Source organism: Musca domestica, unplaced genomic scaffold, assembly GCF_030504385.1.
Source record: "Musca domestica strain aabys unplaced genomic scaffold, Musca_domestica.polishedcontigs.V.1.1 181, whole genome shotgun sequence".
Classification (NCBI taxonomy): domain Eukaryota; kingdom Metazoa; phylum Arthropoda; class Insecta; order Diptera; family Muscidae; genus Musca; species Musca domestica.
Genome location: NW_026712240.1, coordinates 144,103 through 165,598, shown reverse-complemented (window position 1 = coordinate 165,598; position 21,496 = coordinate 144,103). Strand labels below are relative to the sequence as shown.

Sequence of the window (21,496 nt, the reverse complement as noted above, 5' to 3'; positions counted from 1 at the left end):
TTTAGAAAGAACGGGCACTCTTAAACATTATAGGAAAAGGCTTAAAAATGATTGCAGGTACAATGGACAGCGATGATGAAGAACAAATAACTGAAGCTCTCAAATCTCTACATTCGAACGAAGAAAACTTAACTAACAAAATGAACAAACTAACTTATATAAACAATGTCATGAACTCCCAAATCCAGAACATAACTAACCATATAAACTATCAACAAAACATTATCGGGGACTACTTAGTCAAATTCAAGAATATTATAGGGAATAAAATTTCAACCATAGAGAAGAAATAACCTTTATAGAACACATATACCAGATCAACAACGATATCACACTTTTACAACAACATGTGGATGACATCGGACAAATTATCTTTTCCAGCAAACTAGGAATAATTCCTACAGATATTCTTACTCAAACCGAACTTAACCTAATTACAGACTTTGACAGTTACACCAACATTAAGTAACCATAGCACTCCACGATAACAACGTTATCATAATTCTTTCCATTCCACATTTTTCAAAAGATCCTCTATCCATGGTAACATTCGTACCAATCCCTGATAAGAATAACAGATCCATACAGCTTAATTATTCTGACGTACTCATAGATCTAGAAAGTAACATTTACAGTACTTACATTAAAGATAACCTAAAAAGAAATCTAATTAAAATCGAAGACAATTGCTTAAATAACATACTAAAATTCGAAGAAGCTAATTGTAAAATGCAACCATCAAATAAACAAGAAGTAACCGAAATCATTCCGGGAATACTAATTCTTAAAAACTTTAACAATAAAATAACTCATAACTGTAACAAAGCCAAACTGAGAATTACCGGCAACTTTTTGATCAAATTCGAAAATTGTGAAATAAACACATTAAATAAAACTTTTACGAATATTAAAATAAAAATACACGATAAATTTATCCTACCAAACCTAATAACAAAAATTAAAGAAAATAGTAACACAACTCTAGCCGATATAAAAATTGAATCATTATATTTAAAACAAATAGAATATGAAGAAACATTGAAACAAGCATTGTATAAAGATAAGAACACAAAAATTATAAGTTTTGGCATTGATGTCTCTATTATTGTATCAATTTGTATCTTAGTTATTTTTATACACGTCATTAAGATCAAGAACACATACGTAACAAGTGTACAATTAAAAGATGAAAATATTATAAACAATGGAATAAAAATAATATAGTTTCGTCGGAGCCTCAAACTAGCGGTGGGGGTGTTATAGTATCAACTACTAATTCCCCTCAACGATAGTGTCTCCCGTTATTCCCTTAATGAGAATCGTTCCACATTTTATTATTCCAAAGAATTGTTTACCAAAATATTAATATGCAAATCCAGCATTTTTATAAAATAAATTTCCAAAGAATAAATATTCGTTAATACTTTATTTGTAAGAATTGTTTATTAAAATATTGATATGCAATTCAACATTTTATTCCAGACAAATTTCCAAAGAATTGTTTACTTAAATATTAATATTAGCTTAAAACTGTATTTTCTTTTCTGCTGCATTTCCGACAACGAAAATGCAGCAATAAACAGAATTTTAGTATATAAGCCAGTGAAAAATAAAGAAAGCAAGTCATAATTTCAAACCACACCAAACGTCTTTTTTTTTAGTCAAAGTTTTTTCCGCAAATAAAAGTGTACATCTCGTACCGCGTAAACAACAAAGGTAGCAAAGGTAATCGGCATTACCCATTACACTCATTCGTAAACAACAGATGCACTCGGTGATTTTGCTTTCTGTTTAGTTTTTATCAAGCACTTCATTTTACCTTCTTACCTGGAACGTCTTTCTTTGTTGATTGACATAGTGATTTGACACATACACATTTGTCATCAAGCAAGCAGCGTCGTGCTTGTGTCGGTGTATTTTGCAATTAAAACTTTTCCTTTGGATTTTTCAGCCCATAATAGTGTTAAATTCCCCCTAAAAATATGTACGAAAATCGTTCACAATCCCGCGATGGAGGGCGTGGTGCCCGTGATCAGGGCGATGACCCGCCTATGTCACGTCTTTTCATCATTTGCAACAAAGCCCATACGGAGGAAGATTTTCGTGAAGCATTTAGCCAATTTGGTGACATCGAAGATATATGGGTTGTAAAAGACAAACATACCGGCGAAAGCAAAGGCATAACCTATATCAAATATGCCAAAACGTCACAAGCGGCCAGGGCCCAGGAGGAAATGAATGGCAAGACAATTGGTTCGCTGGATAGAACATTAAAAGTTTTGGTGGCTGCAAGGTAAGTTGTATTTCTGTATCTGTGTAATGTGAGTGTTAAGGGTAACAAATAAACCTTTCCCTCCCTTTGTTTTAGTCGCAACCAAGGTTCCACAAAATCCGACAATGAACATGAAAAATATGTACGCCTCTTTATTGTGTGTCCCAAAACGGCCACCGAAGATGAGTTACGCGATGAATTCAGTCAATGGGGCCAAGTGGAAAATGTCACATTATTGCGTGACAAACAATCGGGCAATCCCAAAGGTTTTGGTTACATACGTTATAGTAAATTTTTGGATGCGGCGATTGCTTTGGAAAATTGCCCTGCCAAATACAAGCCCGTTTTTGCTGAACCAAAAGATTCAGGGCGTTCTTTGTCGTCTAGAGATGATAATACAGTGATGGGAGGCCGTGGTGGTGGCGGAGGAGGGCGTGGCTCTGGAAACATGATGAAAGATAATATGGGCTTTGGTGGCCCCAGCAATAATTTTGGAGCTGGAATGGGTGGTGGTGGTTTCAATAATATGCCATCGGGTGGTGGTAGCTACAATAATTGGGGCAACAACGTTTCAAGCAATAAGGAAATGGCTCAATTTCTGCGCCTACAAAATGTCCCGGTACCGAATCCCACATGCCTGGAAGTCATTATTAGCAATTGTGTTAATCAAGATCAACTGTGGCATTTGTTCAATATTATTCCGGGTTTGAATAATTGCAAAATTTTAAGGGAGTGTGAGTATGAAGACATGTTATTGTAGCAGTTTTGTGCTATGAAGTGACTTGAAAAGACTTTTGACATTTTTTTTAATTTTGTAGGTGGCCCTCGCACCAATGAAGCCATTGTGGTCTATGACAGTCCCGAGGCAGCTATATATGCCAGGTATTTATTTTCATTTTAAATTTGTTTGCAGATTTCTTTAATATGTTCTTAATTTTTAGAGATAAATTACATGGCCTGGAATATCCAGCTGGTGAACGCATTATAGCCAAGGTTTCTGGTATGAGCTCTGCTCGCATCGATACTTCGTTTATTGATAGTAAGTCCAATGCATTTCAGTTGTATTATTATAAAATCTGTAGCTTAACCCATTATTCCTATTCTTTATAGAACGTACAAAAATGGATGCGGTTTGTAATGTGCCATTACCGCCAGTAGAACCCATGGCTCCCGCAGATGCACAGTGTGCCCAACGCTTGTTCATTGTTTTGACATCGGTACGATACATTTTTCTAATTTTATGGTTTCATTATTAATGATTTTGTTTTCAGAATGTGCCAATGTCCATTTTGAAAAATGTCTTCTCATGCTGGAGAGGTCTAATGGACGTGTATCTATTGCCAAACAAAAATTGTGGCTACGTTAAGTATGCCAACAAAAATTCAGCAATAAATGCAATGCAGACATTGCATGGTGCTGAGATATGTGGTACCCGTATTAAGGTATTTAGGGATTATATAATAGATAAACTGAAATAAATGTTTTGTTGTGTTTCCAGGTATTGGAAGCCGAGGAGCGTGATCACAATAACGATGATGGTGATGGTAATCGCAAACGTATGCGTCGTAATTAGAAATGTAAGTAATTCCTGCAATGGTATCTCTTTTAATTTTGTAAATATTTTCCATATATCTGTGGTCAAAGTAGCCCCCCTATGTGCACGGAACATATTTAGATGTCTACGTGAAATCACATCTTTATGTTTATCCTTCCATGCATGTGTGACTAGGGTGTAATGTTTGGGTTGAAAGCAGGATGTTTGGTACTGAAAAAAATGGTACAAATTGATAGGAGACCGGCTTACAATGTTTGTTGAAATAATCCAGGCCTTCTATGAATGGGAAAGGGCCCTTTAGCAGATCTTCTATGGATGGAATATATAGGAATTTTACAGATAGAGACCCTTTGGAAGTATTCTTACAATTCTCCTTGACAGACTTTTCTCATATTGTGGGTTGCCAGGCACATCACAAAGACAAGCATATAGACCTACAACAAAAGTATTTATTGCAGAGGATGGTCTGTTCTAATGATCCCCATTGGCGGGATTCATTGGATTGAAACTCTTATACAGTGAACATTTTAATTTGCCCTCAGAATTTTACTTTACAGACTTTATTCATATGTTGGGTTACCAGCACATCACAAAGACAAGCATATTGCCCTACAACATGAGTATTTATTGCAGAGAATGATTTTTTCTAATGATTCCCATACAGTTCCAAATTTAAATTCCCCACAGAATTCTCCTTAACAGACTTCTCTTGTATTTTGGGTTACCAGGCACATCTCAGAGACAAGCGTGTAGGCATTTATTGCAGAGGATAAAATATGATATGTTCCAAATACTAGATACACAGGGTGAGATAAAAAAAAATTGCAACAAAGCCAAAATTTAAATTTTATTGAATGAAAGCAAAAAATGTCGGAAATAGCATCAAATGTTAGAATAAGTTTAGATTTGTTCGAATTGGTCATCTTTGGTACGAATTATGGCCTTCAAACGGCCAATGAAACCGTCACACGCTGTCCGAATGTTGCTCTTCGGTATTTTGGCCCATACCCGGCGAAGCGCTTGCCTGAGGTGTCACTGGTAGCTTTTAGTGCCAACCTTGCGTTCCAAAATACTCCACACTCAATAGTCCAACGGATTGGTATCCGGAGATTTTGGTGGTCATTGTGCGCTGGAAATGAATGGAGGAACCTCATTTTGTAACCATTCTTGGGTGTCGCGTGCTGAGTCCTGTTGGAATGACCAAGGTCTGGAGCCAAAATGTTTGCGTGCGTTATTCTAATGCCACGGTCGATTAATATGAGCGGAGCGCGACCATCGGCTGTTATGGCGACGCACCCATACTATGGCCAGTGCTTGAGTTCTGGTGGCCAACCGAAGGTGCACATTTTCAGTCTTCAGCTGACCTCATTGGCAAGTAAACACGATAATTTGTTCGTTTGTTTGTTTACAAACTGCTGGACAACGAATGTTTTCTCATCGGACAAAACCAAATTCGGCAGTCCACCACTTTCGGCTAAGCGAAGCTACTCTTTAGCTTTTTTGAGTCTATTTCCTTTCTGTTGCGGTGTAAGTTCTTGCCCTTTTTGGAATTTCAATGGCTTTACCCCGAGCTCATTTTTCAATATTTACCGAATTGAATATTGCGATCTGTTCAGCTGACGAGCCTTTTTTCGGCCACTGTTCGATCAAGTCACTTCTTTAATTTTCGAACCATTTCTGCCGATGTTACTGTTTTCTTCCGTCCACTTTTTTGACGTCGGTCTACGCTACCAGTATCACGGCAACGAGCGACGGTACGAGACACAAAAGATTTATTCACATTTAAATGCTGGAGTGCTCTAACGATAGCCACTTGTGGTTTTCCAGCCAAATATAAAGAAATCGCACTAGCACGCTTAAATTGCATCACGAATAACTTTTTTTTTTGGAATATTCTAACCAAAATGCTTTTGTACGCTTGTAAACAATAAAATGAGCTGTCACTGGAAAAATTTTAACAGCTGTCAGATGAGTGTCTTAGAAATGACAGCAGTCTGAAGTTGGTTGCAGATTTTTCATCTCACCCTGTTATTGTTTAAGTTTATACATTTCATATTTTAATCTTGTTTGTATATAGATTTATTTCAAAAGTACCTCTATGTGACCAATTTACCTATAGCTAGATTTCTTTATAATTCATTTTTCAAAAGCAAGGGACAGGGGAAGATATCTTTAAAGATTTTTGAATAGCTACCTTCCCTTGTCGATCTCGACATCCTCTATTTTTATATTCTTTTAAATTGATTAGTTGTAGTTTTTGTTTAAATTTTTAAAATGGTAAGTAAAACGTTATTTTCCATCACCCACAAAGGATCATGTCATCCGTCCAGTATTGTCTATTAATTCAATTTCACTTTTTTACAGGACAGCAAAAATAATACAACAGCAACAACAAAACTTATTCTCTTTCTTAAAAAAAAAAACTTGTTCTCCCAACATCATACAAGATCTTTTTTATTTTCTATTTTTCACAGACAACAATCACAAAATGACGACAACTAACTGAACAAGTATAAGAGTATGGACATGAACAGAGACGACTCACATATATACTACTGAAACTTATAGGAATAGAAATACATACAAAATTGAACTGACATCAAAAGAACTGGAAGTAGAATATATATATATAGATGTATATTGAACGGAACGAAACGAAAGAAAACAGAAGGAAGGACTTTTGAACTGAATCGGATTGAATGGACCTATTTCTACATGAAAAAAGTACAGTATATAGTAATCAACACACACACTCAGCACGCATTCTCATATAAACTTAATTATACACGGACATTTGTCACAAAGAAAATGTAGCGACACCTGTTTTTTTACCCAACACTCTTATTAAGTATGACTAGACTTCAATGAACAACAACAACAATGATTTAATGGAAAACATAAAAAAACATGAACAAAATTTCAAATAACGTATTAATCTCCAAAAAAATATAACACAACTACATTTTTTCTCTTCAAACTCCTAAGTATTACACTACCCAACAAAACAATTATTTATCCACATGAAACAACAAAATAATCAATTTTATTTATTCATTTTCAATGGTAATAATTCCCTTGAAATCGACTTGTTTTATTCATTGCAAAGTTATATTTTATGTAAGTATTAATTTTTATAAATGTAAAGTTTTTTTCTGAATTTCAGAGTTCTTTAATTGAATAGCCGAGGGGGACTGCTAAGGTTTAGGTTGGAAATGGTTCACTTTCGCTCCCCACAAAGTCAGACAAATATCTTTTAGGATCCCAAGGAGAACAGATTCGGGCAAATTCAAATCACGCCAGAGTTGAAACAGACTTATCGAGATCTGTAATCAACCAATGGTGTCGAGAGGGCAGTGAATTTTGTCACAAGAGTCCTACGTTTAAGCTATGATAAATCTTGTCCAATCACCTACATGGGAGCAAATCCCGGCTTAGTATTCTTTGGAAAACAGTAAGGAGACCATTATAACAGGGCCAACAAAACTAAACTTAGTACTGGTTGGAATGCCGAACGTAGATCTTGAATAAGTTTTTGTGAGTCTATAGAAGGGGTAGATACTGCTACCAGATTTCGTAAAATACAGTATAAGAACCTCAGGTCCATAGGCATTATTAAGTGAAATGATTGAGCATGGAATAAATCTGGTCTAGAGACCCTCGGCTTCCTTTCCCGTTTGTAACACTTCGAAATATATATTTTAAACCCCACACAGTATATAGATCAGCATAAAATTCTATGTCAATTTATCGAGGGCCGTCCGTCTGTGGAAATCACTCTAGCTTCCGAACAAAATGAAGTAGGTTGATAAAATTGTATTCAAATGTATATTATGTCTGCAGGACTTTTGGTATTAAAAATGGGCCATGTAAGTCCACGTTTTGGTATAGCCCCCATATAATGGTACCTCCCTATTTTCGGTATTTTGATGGTTTAAGTGACATTAGTCACCGGAATTGTTTCAAATTTGGAATTGGAAGTTCGTAATGGATGCTACATCCTAAGACAGAAAATTGTCTGTGCAGGTCCACATTTTCGTATAGCCCCCGTATAATGGTACCTCCCTATTTTCGGTATTTTGGTTTGGTTTAAGTGACATTAGTCACCGGAATTGTTTCAAAATTGGTATTTGAAGTTCGTAACGGATACTACAGCCTATGACAGAAAATTGTCTGTGCAGGTCCAGGTCTTCGTATAACCCCCATATAACGGCACCTCCCGATATTCGGTATTTTGATGATTTTATCGACATTATTCACCGGAATTGTTTCAAATTTAGTATTTAAAGTTCGTAACGGATACTACAGACTATGACAGAAAATTGTCTGTGCAGATCGACGTTTTGGTATAGCCCCCAAATAAAATGTTGATGATTTTAGCTACATTATTCGCCGATTTTTTCAAGTTTCGCATTTGAATGTTGTAACGGCTTATAAAAAGTGCCTATGCAGGCCCACGTCGTCGTATAGACCCTAATATAACGTCTACATCCGGTATTTTAGATTTAGATTTAAACAGAATTTTATTTTTTTTTTTTTTTAAATTGTCAAATTCGTACCAAATGGTGGAGCGTATTCAAAGTTCGGCCCAGCATAACTTAAAGTTTTTTACTTGTTATTAGACACTTTTTAGCTTATATGGCAGATATTTGCCTAACAATCACCGTACTTCTGCCCACTAAGGAATTTACCTCTTCCATATGATAAGCCTGTAAACTCGAGAAATCTTCTACACCTATAATGTTTTCCGCTAGTAGAATATGTTGTATCGCCCAGACCCAATGGAGCCCTGTTTTCAGATCCATATGAGACCATAGGAGATCCTCATGAGACCTACTCATCAGAACCAGATCTGTGTTAATAGGGTATATACATTCGAGCCTCCACTAACAACTTAATGGGACGAACATTGAACATAATTTAAGGCTTGCCAAACTTTAACGGGACGAAGGCAGCTTTGGCCCAGAAGTCATTCATGTAAGGTTTCGCTTCCCAACATATTCATGTTCACAGCCGTCAGCCGAGATTTCATCAATTTCAAATCACAGTCTATTAATACAATAATCATGTTCGTGCCGGCTCGATTTTGATTCCTTTCGGCGGTATATAATTTAATTTTGACTAGGAGAAAGCTTTTCTTATGTTGGATAGACAGTATAACGTCCAACTAGTTAATTTTACGTTGTGCTCCGTACTCTGCCTATGTAAAGAGGTAACGGTGACCTATATTCCCAAAGCTGAGAAACCTAGTCAGACATTACCCAAAGACTACAGACCGATTAACCTCTCTTCCTTTCTAATGAAGACCTTACAATGGTACCTGGACCTGGAAATTTAAATGTAATAAGCACATCACATCATTTCCAGAACCTTTGTTATTAGACACTTGCCTTCTGCCCTCTAGGGTATCTTCCTATCCCATATGGTTATCTTGTAGACTCGAGCTTCTGCCAATGGAGTCTCTTCGACACCTATGTTTATTCTCTGTTTTTTCTTTCGTTCATGTTTTTGTTTCGTATCAATTCAAAACCATGGGTTCCCGTTTCCAGGTCCATGTGAGGGTTGACGGGAGACCGCTCGTTCAGATGCAGGTCCAAGTTTATTCTTCACTCCTGTCGAAACTATGGTGCGCGGGGTCGTTAATTTCGTTATTCTCTAGACGATTTTCAACAGGCCTTCAATAGAGATGGTTACATTCATTTTTAAAGTTCTCCTCTAAAGCTGGAACAAATTTGTTAACTGATATTTAGTTAATATGTTAGCAATTACAGGGGATCCATGGATCCTTAAAAAGTATTTCCTTAAATTTTTTTCATTTCTTTCGTTCGCATTTTAATAGAAAAAGAATTAAGCCTCAGCCCTTTTATTTATCTAAGTCCAATTGCAGCTTATCTCTAGATGGAAAAAATTTAGCTATTAATCCACTATTCTTGTACTGCTTCAAATAAAGAAATCCTGATCAAATTTAAATCCGAAATGTTTTATTGAAATACACACTAAAGGTTGGTAAGTAAGAGGAAAAAAAAAACAATTGGCGATCTTACTTTGTAGGTCGCCATAATTATAGTACCTATAAAAATAGGTCAATTGTTCATAGAATGGTAAAAATACAGTCGTTAACTATTACTACGAAACTGGTGGAATCAAAATTTTAGCTTGGCATATATGGTAGTCAATGTAATTCCTTCATTGGAACTAAAAAAAAAGTCCTTAAACTCCTTCGTCTGTTTTCGAAAACTTGGTAGATTTTCTGGAAATGTTTAACATTTCTTTAACACGATAATTCCCCTGGTTCAGGTTCTAGATCCGACGAAGATGAAATATCTTCTACCAAGTCTTTCAAATCACTTAAAATAGGATTGGGTTTTTCTTCGCTTTTACTCTCCTGCAATTCGGAACGATTAAAATCCTCATCACTGCTAATATCCTCACAAGGTAAGTCCAAGTTCCTTTTACTTTCTGCTACGTTTTGAGAATTTTGTTTATCCTCCTTGGGCGGGGTGGAGAGTTTAACACGTTTCTTTGGTGTATTGGTGGGGGATGTTATGTCATCGGTATCCGAGTCTATCAGACTATTCGAGGAATAACCTGAAAAAAAAAGAATTTAAATTAAATAAATATTCTCAAATAAAAAAATATATTTTTCCCCACCTGTGTTTGAGAGTTTCCGGCTGTTCCTTCGTTGTGCCAGCTCATTACCCTCTTGCTGATCATCATCATCTTCGGGCAACTCATCACTTGATATATCTTCCCGTTCCCTATACTGCTTCGGCAAATGTGATTCATCAGCAATGTGCGGCTTATGCTTGGGTTTCTTTTCATCCTTGCTATTCGCCTCCGTGTCTTGATTAATTTCACGTCCCGTTTGTTTTTTAATACTTTTGGCTATGACACGTTTCTGATGATCCAGCTGGGGGAAAAGATCTCTGGAATTTTCCAATGCCTGTTTGGCGGCATTCATTTCGGCCTGTTGTATCGAGGACCCAGTGGCAGTGGCCAAACGTTTGTTACGGAAATAAACGGCCACGGTATAGACACGGGTATTGGTTGGCCCTGAAGATTCAATGACTTTATAGAGCGGTATATCCGGCTCACCACCATCCATGGTACGCAAAGTTAAGCAGCATTGCTGCAGCTTCGATTTGGGATCATTCCAGTCTTGATTCATAATAAACATTTGCAGTCTTGGAAACAGGCAGACATGGCAAAATTGTTCACAATACAACAGGCCTTTGTCTACATAGAGGGCTCCCAGAAAGGCTTCCAATAAATCGGCTCTATCCTTGGTTTTCAATTCTGCCTTGGGATTGGAATAGACGGCATATTTTGTCATGCCCAAATCATCACAGACCACTGCCTGGGTTCGATTGTTTACCAAAGACGAACGTAACAGGGACAAATGACCCTCATGATGCTCTGGGAAATGACGATAAAGATACTCGGAACATATTAATTGCAAAACCGTATCACCCAAAAATTCCAAACGTTGATTGGAACCCAATGTCAAATGGGTAAAACCTATGGAACGATCTGTAAAGGCTCTGGCCAGTAGACGTATGTGCTTAAATTGTATGCCAATGGATTCCTCAAATTTACATAATTCCTGTAGCATGGGATATGAGGAAATGCAATCTCTATCGCCCATGGGTTCCTGTTCCTGCAAAGGATGTTCTGGCAACTTTTTCCATATCTCCCTTAACTGGTCATCTTCCATAAACAGGGCATTCATAAACACCTCATCGGCCACGGAAATACCACCATCTAACAATAAAGCTCCCATTAGGGCCTCAAAACAATTGGCCATGGCATGTTTCAGCTCCAACTCATGACACAAATCCGAACCATGGGCATACAACATGTATTCCTCCAAATGCAGTTTCTTGGCCAGCAAAGCCAAATGTTGATTTTGCACAATGGCCGCCCGATAAGTGGCCAAACCACCCTCCTCCAGTTCGGGGAACATAAAGAACAAATGTATGGAACTTAAAAACTCCACCACAGCATCTCCCAAAAACTCCAAACGTTCATTGTGGGTAATATTCGACATGGTTTCATATTCCTTGCCAAAACGGGACATAATATTGATCAGGGTGTTGATGCCTCTCTTTCTGGTGTTCATGTAGTGGATTTTACGATCACCATATTCCGGTTGTCGTATACCACAATTGGTCAAGGAATTGCGGGCATGATCGGGATTGGTTCCATAATTTTCCTTATACGAAGGATGGGTGAGGGCCAATTGCAAAAGATATCTATTTTTGAATTTATATTCTATCTTCTCTTCCAAGAAATCCAAGGATTTGTGGAACCTCAAGTGGCCACTTAGCACAGGCACCAACATGGCATGTTGCACAATATCACACATGATGCCCGTGCGATGATAACCCTTGGAACTAACCGCCACGGTGACATTACGTTTCATTCTACCCTGGGTACGCATTTCTTGCAGACGTGCCTCCTTCTCTTCCAATTTACGTTTGTCTTTGAATGAGGGCTTGGACATATTGGCCATTAAATGGCGAAATTTAACATATTCCCGCCAGGCCTTTTGATATTCTGGATTACCGGCATAACTTAGCTGGGGTGGCCGTATGCCAAAGTGTACAATGGCTGGGTGGCACACCCCCTCTTCTTTGTCATAGCATTCGGGCAAATCGGCCACATTACGATCCAGCTGATCTACACGTATGGAACTGGGTTTATAGCCAGGCTTGGTGGCCAACATGCCTTTGAAATCATCCACATAGTCCTGCCATTCACTTTGTGGGGTGTGCGTTAAATTTGTTAAGAGAGGAGAATCCACCAATGGTCCAGCATTGTGCAGGAGATATTTCAAAACCTCACACATGGCCAAAACTTCTTTGCCATTATCGGGTAGGTCGCGTACAAAACGGGGTAGGAAATGAAAAGCTGGACAGCTGTCGTTTTCAGGATCCTCAGATTTGGGCAGCAGGGAGAAGTCCACCAACTCGAGGAGTTCATGGAACAAGTATTTAACTGGAATCCAAATAAAATGAAATTTAGTTAATTAAAGGCCACGGAGCTGTCATTCCTGATACTCACAAAATATATCCAGCTCCTTGACGGTGAAATTTTCCGGCATCTTCTCGGGCACATACAATATGGTATACTCAATATTGAAACGTATCACCTTACATGTTGGCAAATCACCCAATGGGAAATGGGAGAACAATGAGAACCCCTCGAATAAAAATTCATGCTCATCATGTTTGATGATGGTGGGAGTTTTGGTGAGGAAATTTGTGGGCGGTGAAATGGTGATGCGATAATGATGCAATTTACTGGCATTATTTGAATTCGGATCACATTTGGGATAACGTAGCTCGCCCGGATAGATACCATGACGTATACCAACTCGCCGCGATTTTTGTGAACACCTACACAGGGGACCATCATTCATTTCGCCCGCCTCGTTGTGCCACAAATCGGCATGTATACGATATGGGTGTTGGACTTTACGCGACAGCTCTTCCATACAGTTGTCCTGTTCCAATTTAAACTCCTCATTATCCGATGAATCTGAATCGGAGGATGAACATCCTTCGGATTTGTGTTTACAGACACGGCGACGTGTTTGCCTTGGCGGCGGATTATAGGGTGGTAACTTGACTCGTACCCGTTCAGAACGTTTAAGTAATTCTTCCTCAAACAACTCACACAACAGATTCGAACGTTTGGTGGCCTCAACTTCCTGCACCACATTTGTACGACGATAGTACAAATCGGCTGGTGAAGATCGTATCCATACCTCTCGGGTATCCTCATCCATTTCGGCCAACTCTTCCATTTTCCGTTGGATATCTTCCGGTGTTTCACAATAATTAGAACGCCACATTCTAAGCAAACGATCACGTTCGGTTTCTGGTTTTGCAGGGCGTTCCTCACGCACTCTTGGTCGTTTTTCACTTTTGCTGGGTAGCGACTCGCCACCATATGTGGAAGATTTGGATGATCGTTCAGACGACCCACTGTAGGATGAGCTACGTGAATAATAATCACTACGATGTCTCGACGAAGAGGAGGAGGAGGAGGAATAACGATAACTTGAAGCTGAGCTGCAATGCGATGGAGCAGTCGTCGCTCCATACGAATAATAATTACTTCCATACGATCCATGATATTTATATGATGAGCTATGATGATAATCACTGTGTCCACGATGATAACTCGTTTCGGAGCTATATTCATAGGAATGGTGAGAATAGTTGGGAACAGCTGCTGCCGATTGCCAACTCTTTGTGGAATAAGTATCGTAAGTTGCTGGATAGCTGTTGGAATAGTCATACTTGTCCTCATAGGTTTTGGCGACGGATGTATGGTCGCTGCTAGCAGGTGGACCAGTATCGCTTGTTGTTTCACCTGGATATGGTACCGTTGGTGGTGGTGGCGGTGGAGGAGGTGTATTTATGCTAGCCGGTGGGGGTGGCGGCGGTGGCATATTGCAAACCAAATTATACAAATTATTGGGATCTGCATAAACAAGGGGATTAACACCATGTTGTTCCTTGGAATTCGGAGGAATTGGTTTACTCATTTTACAAAACTAACAAAACTGAGTATTTTCCAGTATGACCTGTGTCAAGTCACTATACCAACCAAGAAAGAAAGACGTCCCAAACGAAACAAATAAGAAAGCGACAAGAAATGCCCGATAAAAAGCTAAACAGAAAGCAAAATTACAGATTATTTTTTTTTTTGTTTACGAATGAGACATAAGGAAAACGTAATCAGCTGTACACAGCCGCGTGACGAGCTGTATCGTTTTCTCCAAAGACGATAAAAAAGTTTGCTAACGCCGTAAGGGTGTATATCTTGGGTGTATAAATCAAAACAAATGCTTCTTCTTATTCTGCATAAAGATAAAATGATGGATAGCACAATAATTTAATTTCAGTCTTCAGCTTTTAATGGACTAAAACCGTTGTGTTTTATGGTTGATAGATAAAATAAATATATTACAAGTGTAAATAGTGAGGAAAGAACAACTGTTGTTCCATACCAATCCATACTTTATACAAGACATTTGTTGCATAAAGTGAAATGCTAACACATGGATTTAAGAAGAAATATATGTAAAAGTTGGGAACAACTCTAGTTTAGTAAAAACTCTTCGATTTTTTTGAAATTCTTTCCAGAGGTAGGTATTTTTACCCTGATCCCGGGAAACTATTTTTTTCTTGGGGGACCCCAGATTTTTGACCCGAAAGTCCGGGATCAAAAAATTGGCATGCAAAGTGAGGTGATAGCATATAACTCATGTAACTGCTTAAACTCAAAGGCCAAAATTCAAAGCCTAATATTACAACCTATGGTAGAATATCAGCAATTTATAAAAAATTAGCATTTTTTTATACAAGCAAGACGGTGAATAAAAAAACCTAATATTCTTAGAACGAAATTAATTTGCCCAGATCAGAACAACAGAGATGGGACTGTTATACCCTTGAATGGCGTTATTACAGTAGAGTATTCTTGACACTAACAATCTTTACGGTTATTAACAAATTAATACGCATCAATAATAACAAAATGTCCTCAGAGTGGATTGAGCAATACCTCCAGTATTAGCCAGACTTCTCTGAACTTCGGAATGTTCTAGAATTTGCATTAACCAACAATATTTCTTCAAAGGAAAACTTTATTCTAAAATGAAACACCAAGAATAATACTTCAGAAGGCTTTTTATTTAAACGTTTTTTTTTTTGCAATCGGCGTAATATTGTTATTCAATAAGTTTGTAAAAACTTGTCAATCGTTACGCGCTTGAAGCGTATTGCTTTTTTTTGGTATATAAATCTGGACAAGTCGGAATGGTTGAATGATGTTATGGTTGTTACATTGTTATATGATATATGTATGATATACATTTTATTATTATTTGCAAAGGGCAGGAATAAATGGTGCACTTTTGTTTCGCTTTATAGGAGAATAGGAAAAAGGGTGATTTAAAAAACATTGAATAAATTTAACAATAAACACAATAAATCAATGTAAATTAGTCGTGCCACAGTGAGTTGGCTCTTTTTGCTATACAACATGATTTGTTTGCTTCACGGGCCAAGCCGTGTAGCGCTAATTAACACTAGTTGTCTCCGAATGCGGTGTATGAATCTCTTGATGGCGCTGCAACAAGCTCAGGCACTGATGTAGGCATTGTGTACTGGCGGTGGATATTGCTTTCATTAACAACAGATCTGGGTCGGTAGGTGAAAATGTTTCGCATTCGATATTTTCAATGGCTCGAGCTAGGGAAGCATTGCTACAATAGAGAAAAAGTATTAACAAAAAAATCTTATTAGAAAAATTCCTATTACCATTGTTCGGTTAAGTATAGAGCTTGTCGGGCCGAGGCCATGGCATCCGATGCAGCCAACAATTCGCGTGGTGGCAAAGGCGTTGAGTTGCTAATATCCATGGCCTTGGTGTGACTTTCCACCACAGCCCTCAAGCCATCTACCCATTCTTGGCGAGCTCTAGCATCTGCGGCTCTTAGTTTAATTGTATCACCGGAAGCGCAGCCGATAGAAAATGTGCGCGAATCTTCATCACTGGGACAAACAACGGCTCCCGCCAAATGTACCTGGCCACGTGGGGAACCATTTAAGACATGAGAAGGTGGTGGTACATCATCATTGGCCGATGTGCTATCAGACAAATAATAGCTCAGTATGCCGCTCTGTGGATCCACTGCAAACCATCGGTACTGCCATCCTAAAATAGTCGATACAAATAAAAATAAGAAAAAACATCCACCATGTCAGGTGACCAGCACATACCTTTCATTACATTGGTGTACTTGCACAGCAAGCCATTTAACTGATGACGTACTCCCTGATTCAGTACCTTATTTAGATTGGTTTCCATTTCTTGCCGCCTACCGCTGCTATCACTAATTGCTGGTTTCAATTGTTGATATGATGCTGTTGCTACTGCTGTCCTCTGATGTGTGCTACTTTGGGGTGGTATTGGTGTCGTTGCTATTCTATGATTGTCCTCCTCTCGCAATACGCTCGGATTAGAGTATATTCTCTTTCCGGCCGTATCCTCCTCGAATATCCCTGGGTCTTTTTGTTCCGTGGCTGTTGATGCAAAATTTACGTTTTTCGTTTGGTGGGGTTCCTCCTCCTGGTTTGGGGTCTTTAATCGTGATTTGTTTTTACGATGCTGAAAAGTTGATTTTATTTTACGTAGAATTTTTGCGAATTTTTATAAACAACGTCAATTGGAGAAAATATCAAATGTGCTGGTGATTCAACCACAGTTTGCTGGCTTTAGGTAAATAGCACAAAATCTTATATGATTCCTGATATTAATCCCAAGAAAAAATTATCTGACGCACTTGATGAGCTCCTGTGTTTCCTGGGTTTTTTATTGTGAGAAATACAAAGCTGAATGATTCATGTGAGAACGCTGTCATTTTGTTGCCAACTTGACGCCGTTACATTTAATAAGGGTGGTTCACACCTATGTGTTTAGTTTCTACTTTGTTTTGCCACTTTTCCGTACTCCAAAGACTTGAAAAATAATACCAAAAGCACTATTATTTTATTGAAATTCATTTAAAAATCTGCAAGCATACATATCCTTTAAATGTATTGTACCATTTTCATCAGCTTTTTGGTAGTCAATATTGTAGACATAATTTTGACGTTTTTGTTCGGTATCAATTCTTTCGATTGTAAAAGTTCTCATTTCACACATTTATTGAACTAGGATTGAGTCCCAGGTTGCATAAAATATTATGGATTACAACTAATTTAATTTTTACAATGCGTAAACATTTCGTTTACATTGCCTTATTGCCCGTTACGTCTACCACTAATTTCCTTTTGCGGCTTATTAAAATTCAAAGTGACAACGTCTGCTTGGAACGGCGTTGCAAAAAAAGCGGTAGTGGCGGCTTTGTTCTTCTCTTCAACGGACATGATGAAGTAGTTAGTGGCGAAAAAACTAAAAAATTATGGGAAAATTTGAAGTTTCCCCTTAAAAATACTTTTGAAAAATAAAATTTATAATGTGAATTTGCAATAAGCGGTAGTGTATAATAAATGCAATCACCGAATATACGGAAAAATGTGAAAAGAAAAATGTAGTACCGCAAGAAGAGAAAAAATCAATGAGCATCATCAAAAGAAGAAGAAGCAATTTTTGAGGCACCACAAGCAATAAGAAAAGAAAAAATCTTAGCAATTATGTACATGTGTGTGTGTTGAGTGTTTGTGGTGCGTGTATTTCTTTCATTTTTCTTCATTTCAAAGAGGTCTGAGTTCCCTATTCTAACAACACCATACAGCACAACTGAGCCAGCCAGCCAGTCAACTAAAAAAACTTAATGTGCTGTAAAAAAAGAGGGCTTTAAGCAAAAGCCACGACCGCGCCGCTGTGTTGTTACCATTGTGGGCCTGCTAATGTAATATGAAATGGAATTATTATTTGTTGGATACCTATCATTGAACAAGAATTGAACCGAGTGTCGAGTGTGGTTTATATTTATTGATTGATTTTTAATATGGTTTTCTTCCTGCTCCCCCTTTTGCTTAGCATTAAACGTATGTTAGAAAACAAGAACAAAGAGTGTGTGTGCAAATGCGAGTGGGTAAATGCGGTATAATTTTTCCTGTGACATATGATATGTATGGTGGTGGTGCAATGCTCGGTCGCCCTCCCCGACTTTTTTTCTTATGGCCAAATATTTTCATTAATTTCCCCTAAATGAAGAAAATTTTAATCAGTCGGTGCCGATATTTTGTTATAATTTCGGAAACAATGCAGACGAGGGTGGAATTTTAAAACAAACAAATGTCAGTTGGCAGTTGGTTCCGAGTTCTACTGTGTACCAACACCCATATGTACAATGTCGTCGTCGTTGTGATGTGTGGTAGTCTTTTAAGCCACCAATAATATTATCCAGTTGTCAGTGTAGGACGATAGACAGTCATACGCCATGCATGGAAGTGAATTTACAAGTTTTTTAGTTTTCAAAAAATAAAACTCCAAAGAAAGAAGAATTGTGAAATACTAATTGAGTAAAGAAAATAAGTAACAAAAAATTGCAAAAAATGTGTGCGTGTGTCTCTTTTTTTGGAGAAAAAAAAAGAAAGCTATAATTGAAAAGTAAATCAAACGTCAAACCAACAAATCCAAATAAGTTAAAAAAGAAAAGAAAAAACAAAACAATAATATCCAAAATACAAAAAAGAACAAACAGAACTGAGCAAGAAATCATCAACAACACGCACTTGCTGACAGTGCTTTGACGTTGACGTCGCCAGAACAGCAACAGCAGCGCCATTGTCGGTGTGTGCGCTTAATGTTTGGTTTGGTTGTGTCTCGTTGCCCTGGCTGGGTTGGTGGTGTAGTTTTGTTTTCATTTTGCGATTTTAATTTATCGTTGTTTTATGTTTTCTTTTAACTTTTGTTGTTGTGTTGTTGGTGTGTGAATATTTTGTCATGACTTTTTGCCTGCTGATGCCTGTGCTCTTTTATATGTGCACTGCTGCTGTCGTCGCCGTTGTGATGTGTTCTGTTCTGTTCAATTCTGTTCTTGCCAAACAAAAGTTTTGTTTGCGAATTATTCTCCGTGTAGTTTGTTGTTGTGTGTCGGTGCCGTGCCGCCAGTGAGTGTGCGAGAGCTTAATATAATATTTTCAACCTAGGATGGCCCTGAAAATGTTTGCCAAAATTTTGCAAAAATCAATAAATATACGAAATGTCCCAAAATCTACTGAAAAAACAACAACAATATCAAATTTAAACACTTACTAATTATGAAATAACGAAAAAAATTAAACTGAAAGAAGAAAGGGGAATAAGGAATAACGAAAATAAAAACAAAATTAAATTAAACAAAAAAATCCATAAATTCCAAGTGAAATCAAGATTCCAAGAATTTAAAGCCCAAACAAAATTCCAAACAAATCGAAACAAGTGACTAAAGTTTCCCGTGAGAAGTGAAGAAATTTAACATCATTACCAAAAATTCTCCATTGTCGTCGTCGCCATCATGGACGGGCAACGCGCTCGCGACATTCTTACCTTGTTGCAGGAGCGCGTCGTCTTCCTTACCGGTGGTAGGGACAGACGTGGTGGTCCGATCCTTTGCTTTCCGGCAACACCCAAACGGGATCGCTTAAAACCAGATGATTTGAGGCGTTTGTTGAGCTATTTGATAATGATACCCAGGTAAGTAATGTGAATTCTGTTTTCAATTGTGTTTTTTAATTGTTATTACTTATCATTTGTTAAGGTAAATATAGAAAGTCATAGAGGGATTATTGGAAATTAGGCAAATGATCGATCGCTTTGCAAGTGGGTTGTGATACTCGTGGGAATTATTGGTAGTTGTTAAGGTCATAAATTGTACAATAGCAATCAAAATTTGATGGCAAATTTAATTCCCTGATGAATGGGTGGAATTGGGACTCAGGGTATTATAGGATCCACTCATGGAATTTTTTGTGCACAAAAAGATTTTTAGTGAATAGTAGAAGGAAATTTAGAATGTCAAATCGTAGATCACGAAAAGATGAAAAATCGAAATTTAGAAGATCAGAGATCGTAGGTGGCAAAAATATAAAAAACTCATGCATTTTGGAAAAGGGAAATATTTGGAGTGATTAATAATTACCAAGGTAATAATTTTATTGAATTTTGGCAACATAAAATTTGTATTAAATCTATTATTTTCAGGTTAAAAAATGTAAAATAATTATGCAGTATTCAGGGCCAGGAAAGTGGAGAAGTTTGAAAATAACCACATAAGCCCTACTCAAAAAAAAAAAAAACCTTTTCCAAAACAAGAAATACTTCGAAGTAGGTTTAATTTGAAGAAAATATCGTAATTTTAAGGAAATATCCTTGGAACGCATGTTGTAGCTGGAATTCCGAAATACTCTACTCTTGACTGCAAGAAAACCCTCCATGAAACACTTGGGCATATTAAGCCTAGGCCCAGTACATAGCAATATAGTGAAGAATGAACTGCTGATGAATTGATCCACCAATTTAAGAGACTGTTAAATCACCACCAAACTCCATTCTATCACATAGAGGTCAGAGAGATGAAGCGTGTTAGGCATGCCGATTGGTCACTGCAGTATGATATGTCTGATCTTAAGATAGAACAGCAGTGTTTCTGACTTCTGTAGGCTATGAGAAGATGAAGAAGATGCAGAGATGATTGAACATCTACTTTGCAGATGTCTAACAAGAGACATAGGCTATGTGGCAGAAAATCTGACGTTCTTCTCAGATATAGATCTCATCATCAATTACAAGTTTGTCAAAGGCATTCTCTGGCTAGGCGGCTTGCCCCTTGTTTTCTAACAACAGATATATGCTATTTGGCAGTTGGGAGACATAACTCTTTTCAGACATAGATTCCATCTTCATTTACAAGTTTTCCAAAGGCATTACCTGGCTAGGCGGACCACCCAACTAACTGGGTTTTACCCTGTATTTTTAAGGTTTTATATATTTTAAATTATGATCAACAGTCAATGTTTATAACAGGAAGTTGAAGTTTGTGGCACAGACATGGACCTCTAATGCCTTGTCAAGGACTTAACAAATCCTATACTTGTTGTGATACCTTAAACCTACTGAAAGACCCACTTTTCCAATTAGGTTTCTATCTCTGTAGGACATCGTTA

The 21,496-nt window shown here is 37.6% G+C and overlaps 4 protein-coding genes across 5 annotated transcripts in view; 2 read left to right on the top strand and 2 right to left on the bottom strand.

Annotated features, from left to right (window-relative positions):
* Positions 1 to 1,676: 1,676 nt before the first annotated feature.
* Positions 1,677 to 6,784, top strand: LOC101895676 (RNA-binding protein 45). 2 transcript variants are annotated; one of them, XM_059121034.1, is made up of 9 exons: positions 1,677 to 1,725; positions 1,952 to 2,293; positions 2,369 to 3,006; positions 3,091 to 3,154; positions 3,214 to 3,311; positions 3,383 to 3,489; positions 3,544 to 3,714; positions 3,771 to 3,849; positions 6,302 to 6,784. In XM_059121034.1, exons 2-8 carry the CDS (start codon positions 1,983 to 1,985, stop codon positions 3,843 to 3,845), a joined length of 1,464 nt encoding a protein of 487 aa, XP_058977017.1. In that variant the 5' UTR covers positions 1,677 to 1,725; positions 1,952 to 1,982; the 3' UTR covers positions 3,846 to 3,849; positions 6,302 to 6,784. The 2 variants fall into 2 exon arrangements, with proteins under 2 accessions (XP_058977017.1, XP_058977016.1); XM_059121033.1 differs by lacking the exon at positions 1,677 to 1,725 and having other exon boundaries at positions 1,855 to 2,293.
* Positions 6,785 to 9,783: 2,999 nt separating this feature from the next.
* On the bottom strand, positions 9,784 to 14,459 carry LOC101895496 (ribonuclease 3). The gene is made up of 3 exons (XM_005186920.4): positions 12,888 to 14,459; positions 10,476 to 12,821; positions 9,784 to 10,412 (listed from the first exon to the last, which is right to left on the bottom strand). The coding sequence occupies exons 1-3, from the start codon at positions 14,377 to 14,379 to the stop codon at positions 10,096 to 10,098; spliced, it is 4,155 nt and encodes a 1,384-aa protein (XP_005186977.2). The 5' UTR covers positions 14,380 to 14,459; the 3' UTR covers positions 9,784 to 10,095.
* Positions 14,460 to 15,508: 1,049 nt separating this feature from the next.
* LOC101895323 (oxysterol-binding protein-related protein 11) lies at positions 15,509 to 17,241 on the bottom strand. The gene is made up of 3 exons (XM_005186919.4): positions 16,622 to 17,241; positions 16,160 to 16,556; positions 15,509 to 16,104 (listed from the first exon to the last, which is right to left on the bottom strand). The coding sequence occupies exons 1-3, from the start codon at positions 16,707 to 16,709 to the stop codon at positions 15,918 to 15,920; spliced, it is 672 nt and encodes a 223-aa protein (XP_005186976.1). The 5' UTR covers positions 16,710 to 17,241; the 3' UTR covers positions 15,509 to 15,917.
* A 494-nt stretch (positions 17,242 to 17,735) lies between these two features.
* Positions 17,736 to 21,496, top strand: part of LOC101895850 (kalirin) — a 137,776-nt gene continuing 134,015 nt past the window's right edge. Inside the window, 2 exon segments of the mRNA XM_059121032.1 lie at positions 17,736 to 17,779; positions 19,502 to 20,027. Coding sequence (XP_058977015.1) covers positions 19,849 to 20,027 — 179 coding nt within the window. The 5' untranslated portion in view covers positions 17,736 to 17,779; positions 19,502 to 19,848.

Coding starts and splice junctions, on each gene's coding strand:
- LOC101895676 (XM_059121034.1), top strand. CDS start 1,983: ATGTACGAAAATCGTTCACAATCCCGCGATGGAGGGCGTGGTGCCCGT. Junction 3,155..3,213: donor GAGGCAGCTATATATGCCAG/GTATTTATTTTC, acceptor CTTAATTTTTAG/AGATAAATTACATGGCCTGG. Junction 3,312..3,382: donor CGATACTTCGTTTATTGATA/GTAAGTCCAATG, acceptor TATTCTTTATAG/AACGTACAAAAATGGATGCG.
- LOC101895496 (XM_005186920.4), bottom strand. CDS start 14,379: ATGAGTAAACCAATTCCTCCGAATTCCAAGGAACAACATGGTGTTAAT. Junction 12,822..12,887: donor CAAGGAGCTGGATATATTTT/GTGAGTATCAGG, acceptor TTTGGATTCCAG/TTAAATACTTGTTCCATGAA. Junction 10,413..10,475: donor CCGGAAACTCTCAAACACAG/GTGGGGAAAAAT, acceptor TTTTTTTTTCAG/GTTATTCCTCGAATAGTCTG.
- LOC101895323 (XM_005186919.4), bottom strand. CDS start 16,709: ATGGAAACCAATCTAAATAAGGTACTGAATCAGGGAGTACGTCATCAG. Junction 16,557..16,621: donor GTACACCAATGTAATGAAAG/GTATGTGCTGGT, acceptor CGACTATTTTAG/GATGGCAGTACCGATGGTTT. Junction 16,105..16,159: donor CTATACTTAACCGAACAATG/GTAATAGGAATT, acceptor TCTCTATTGTAG/CAATGCTTCCCTAGCTCGAG.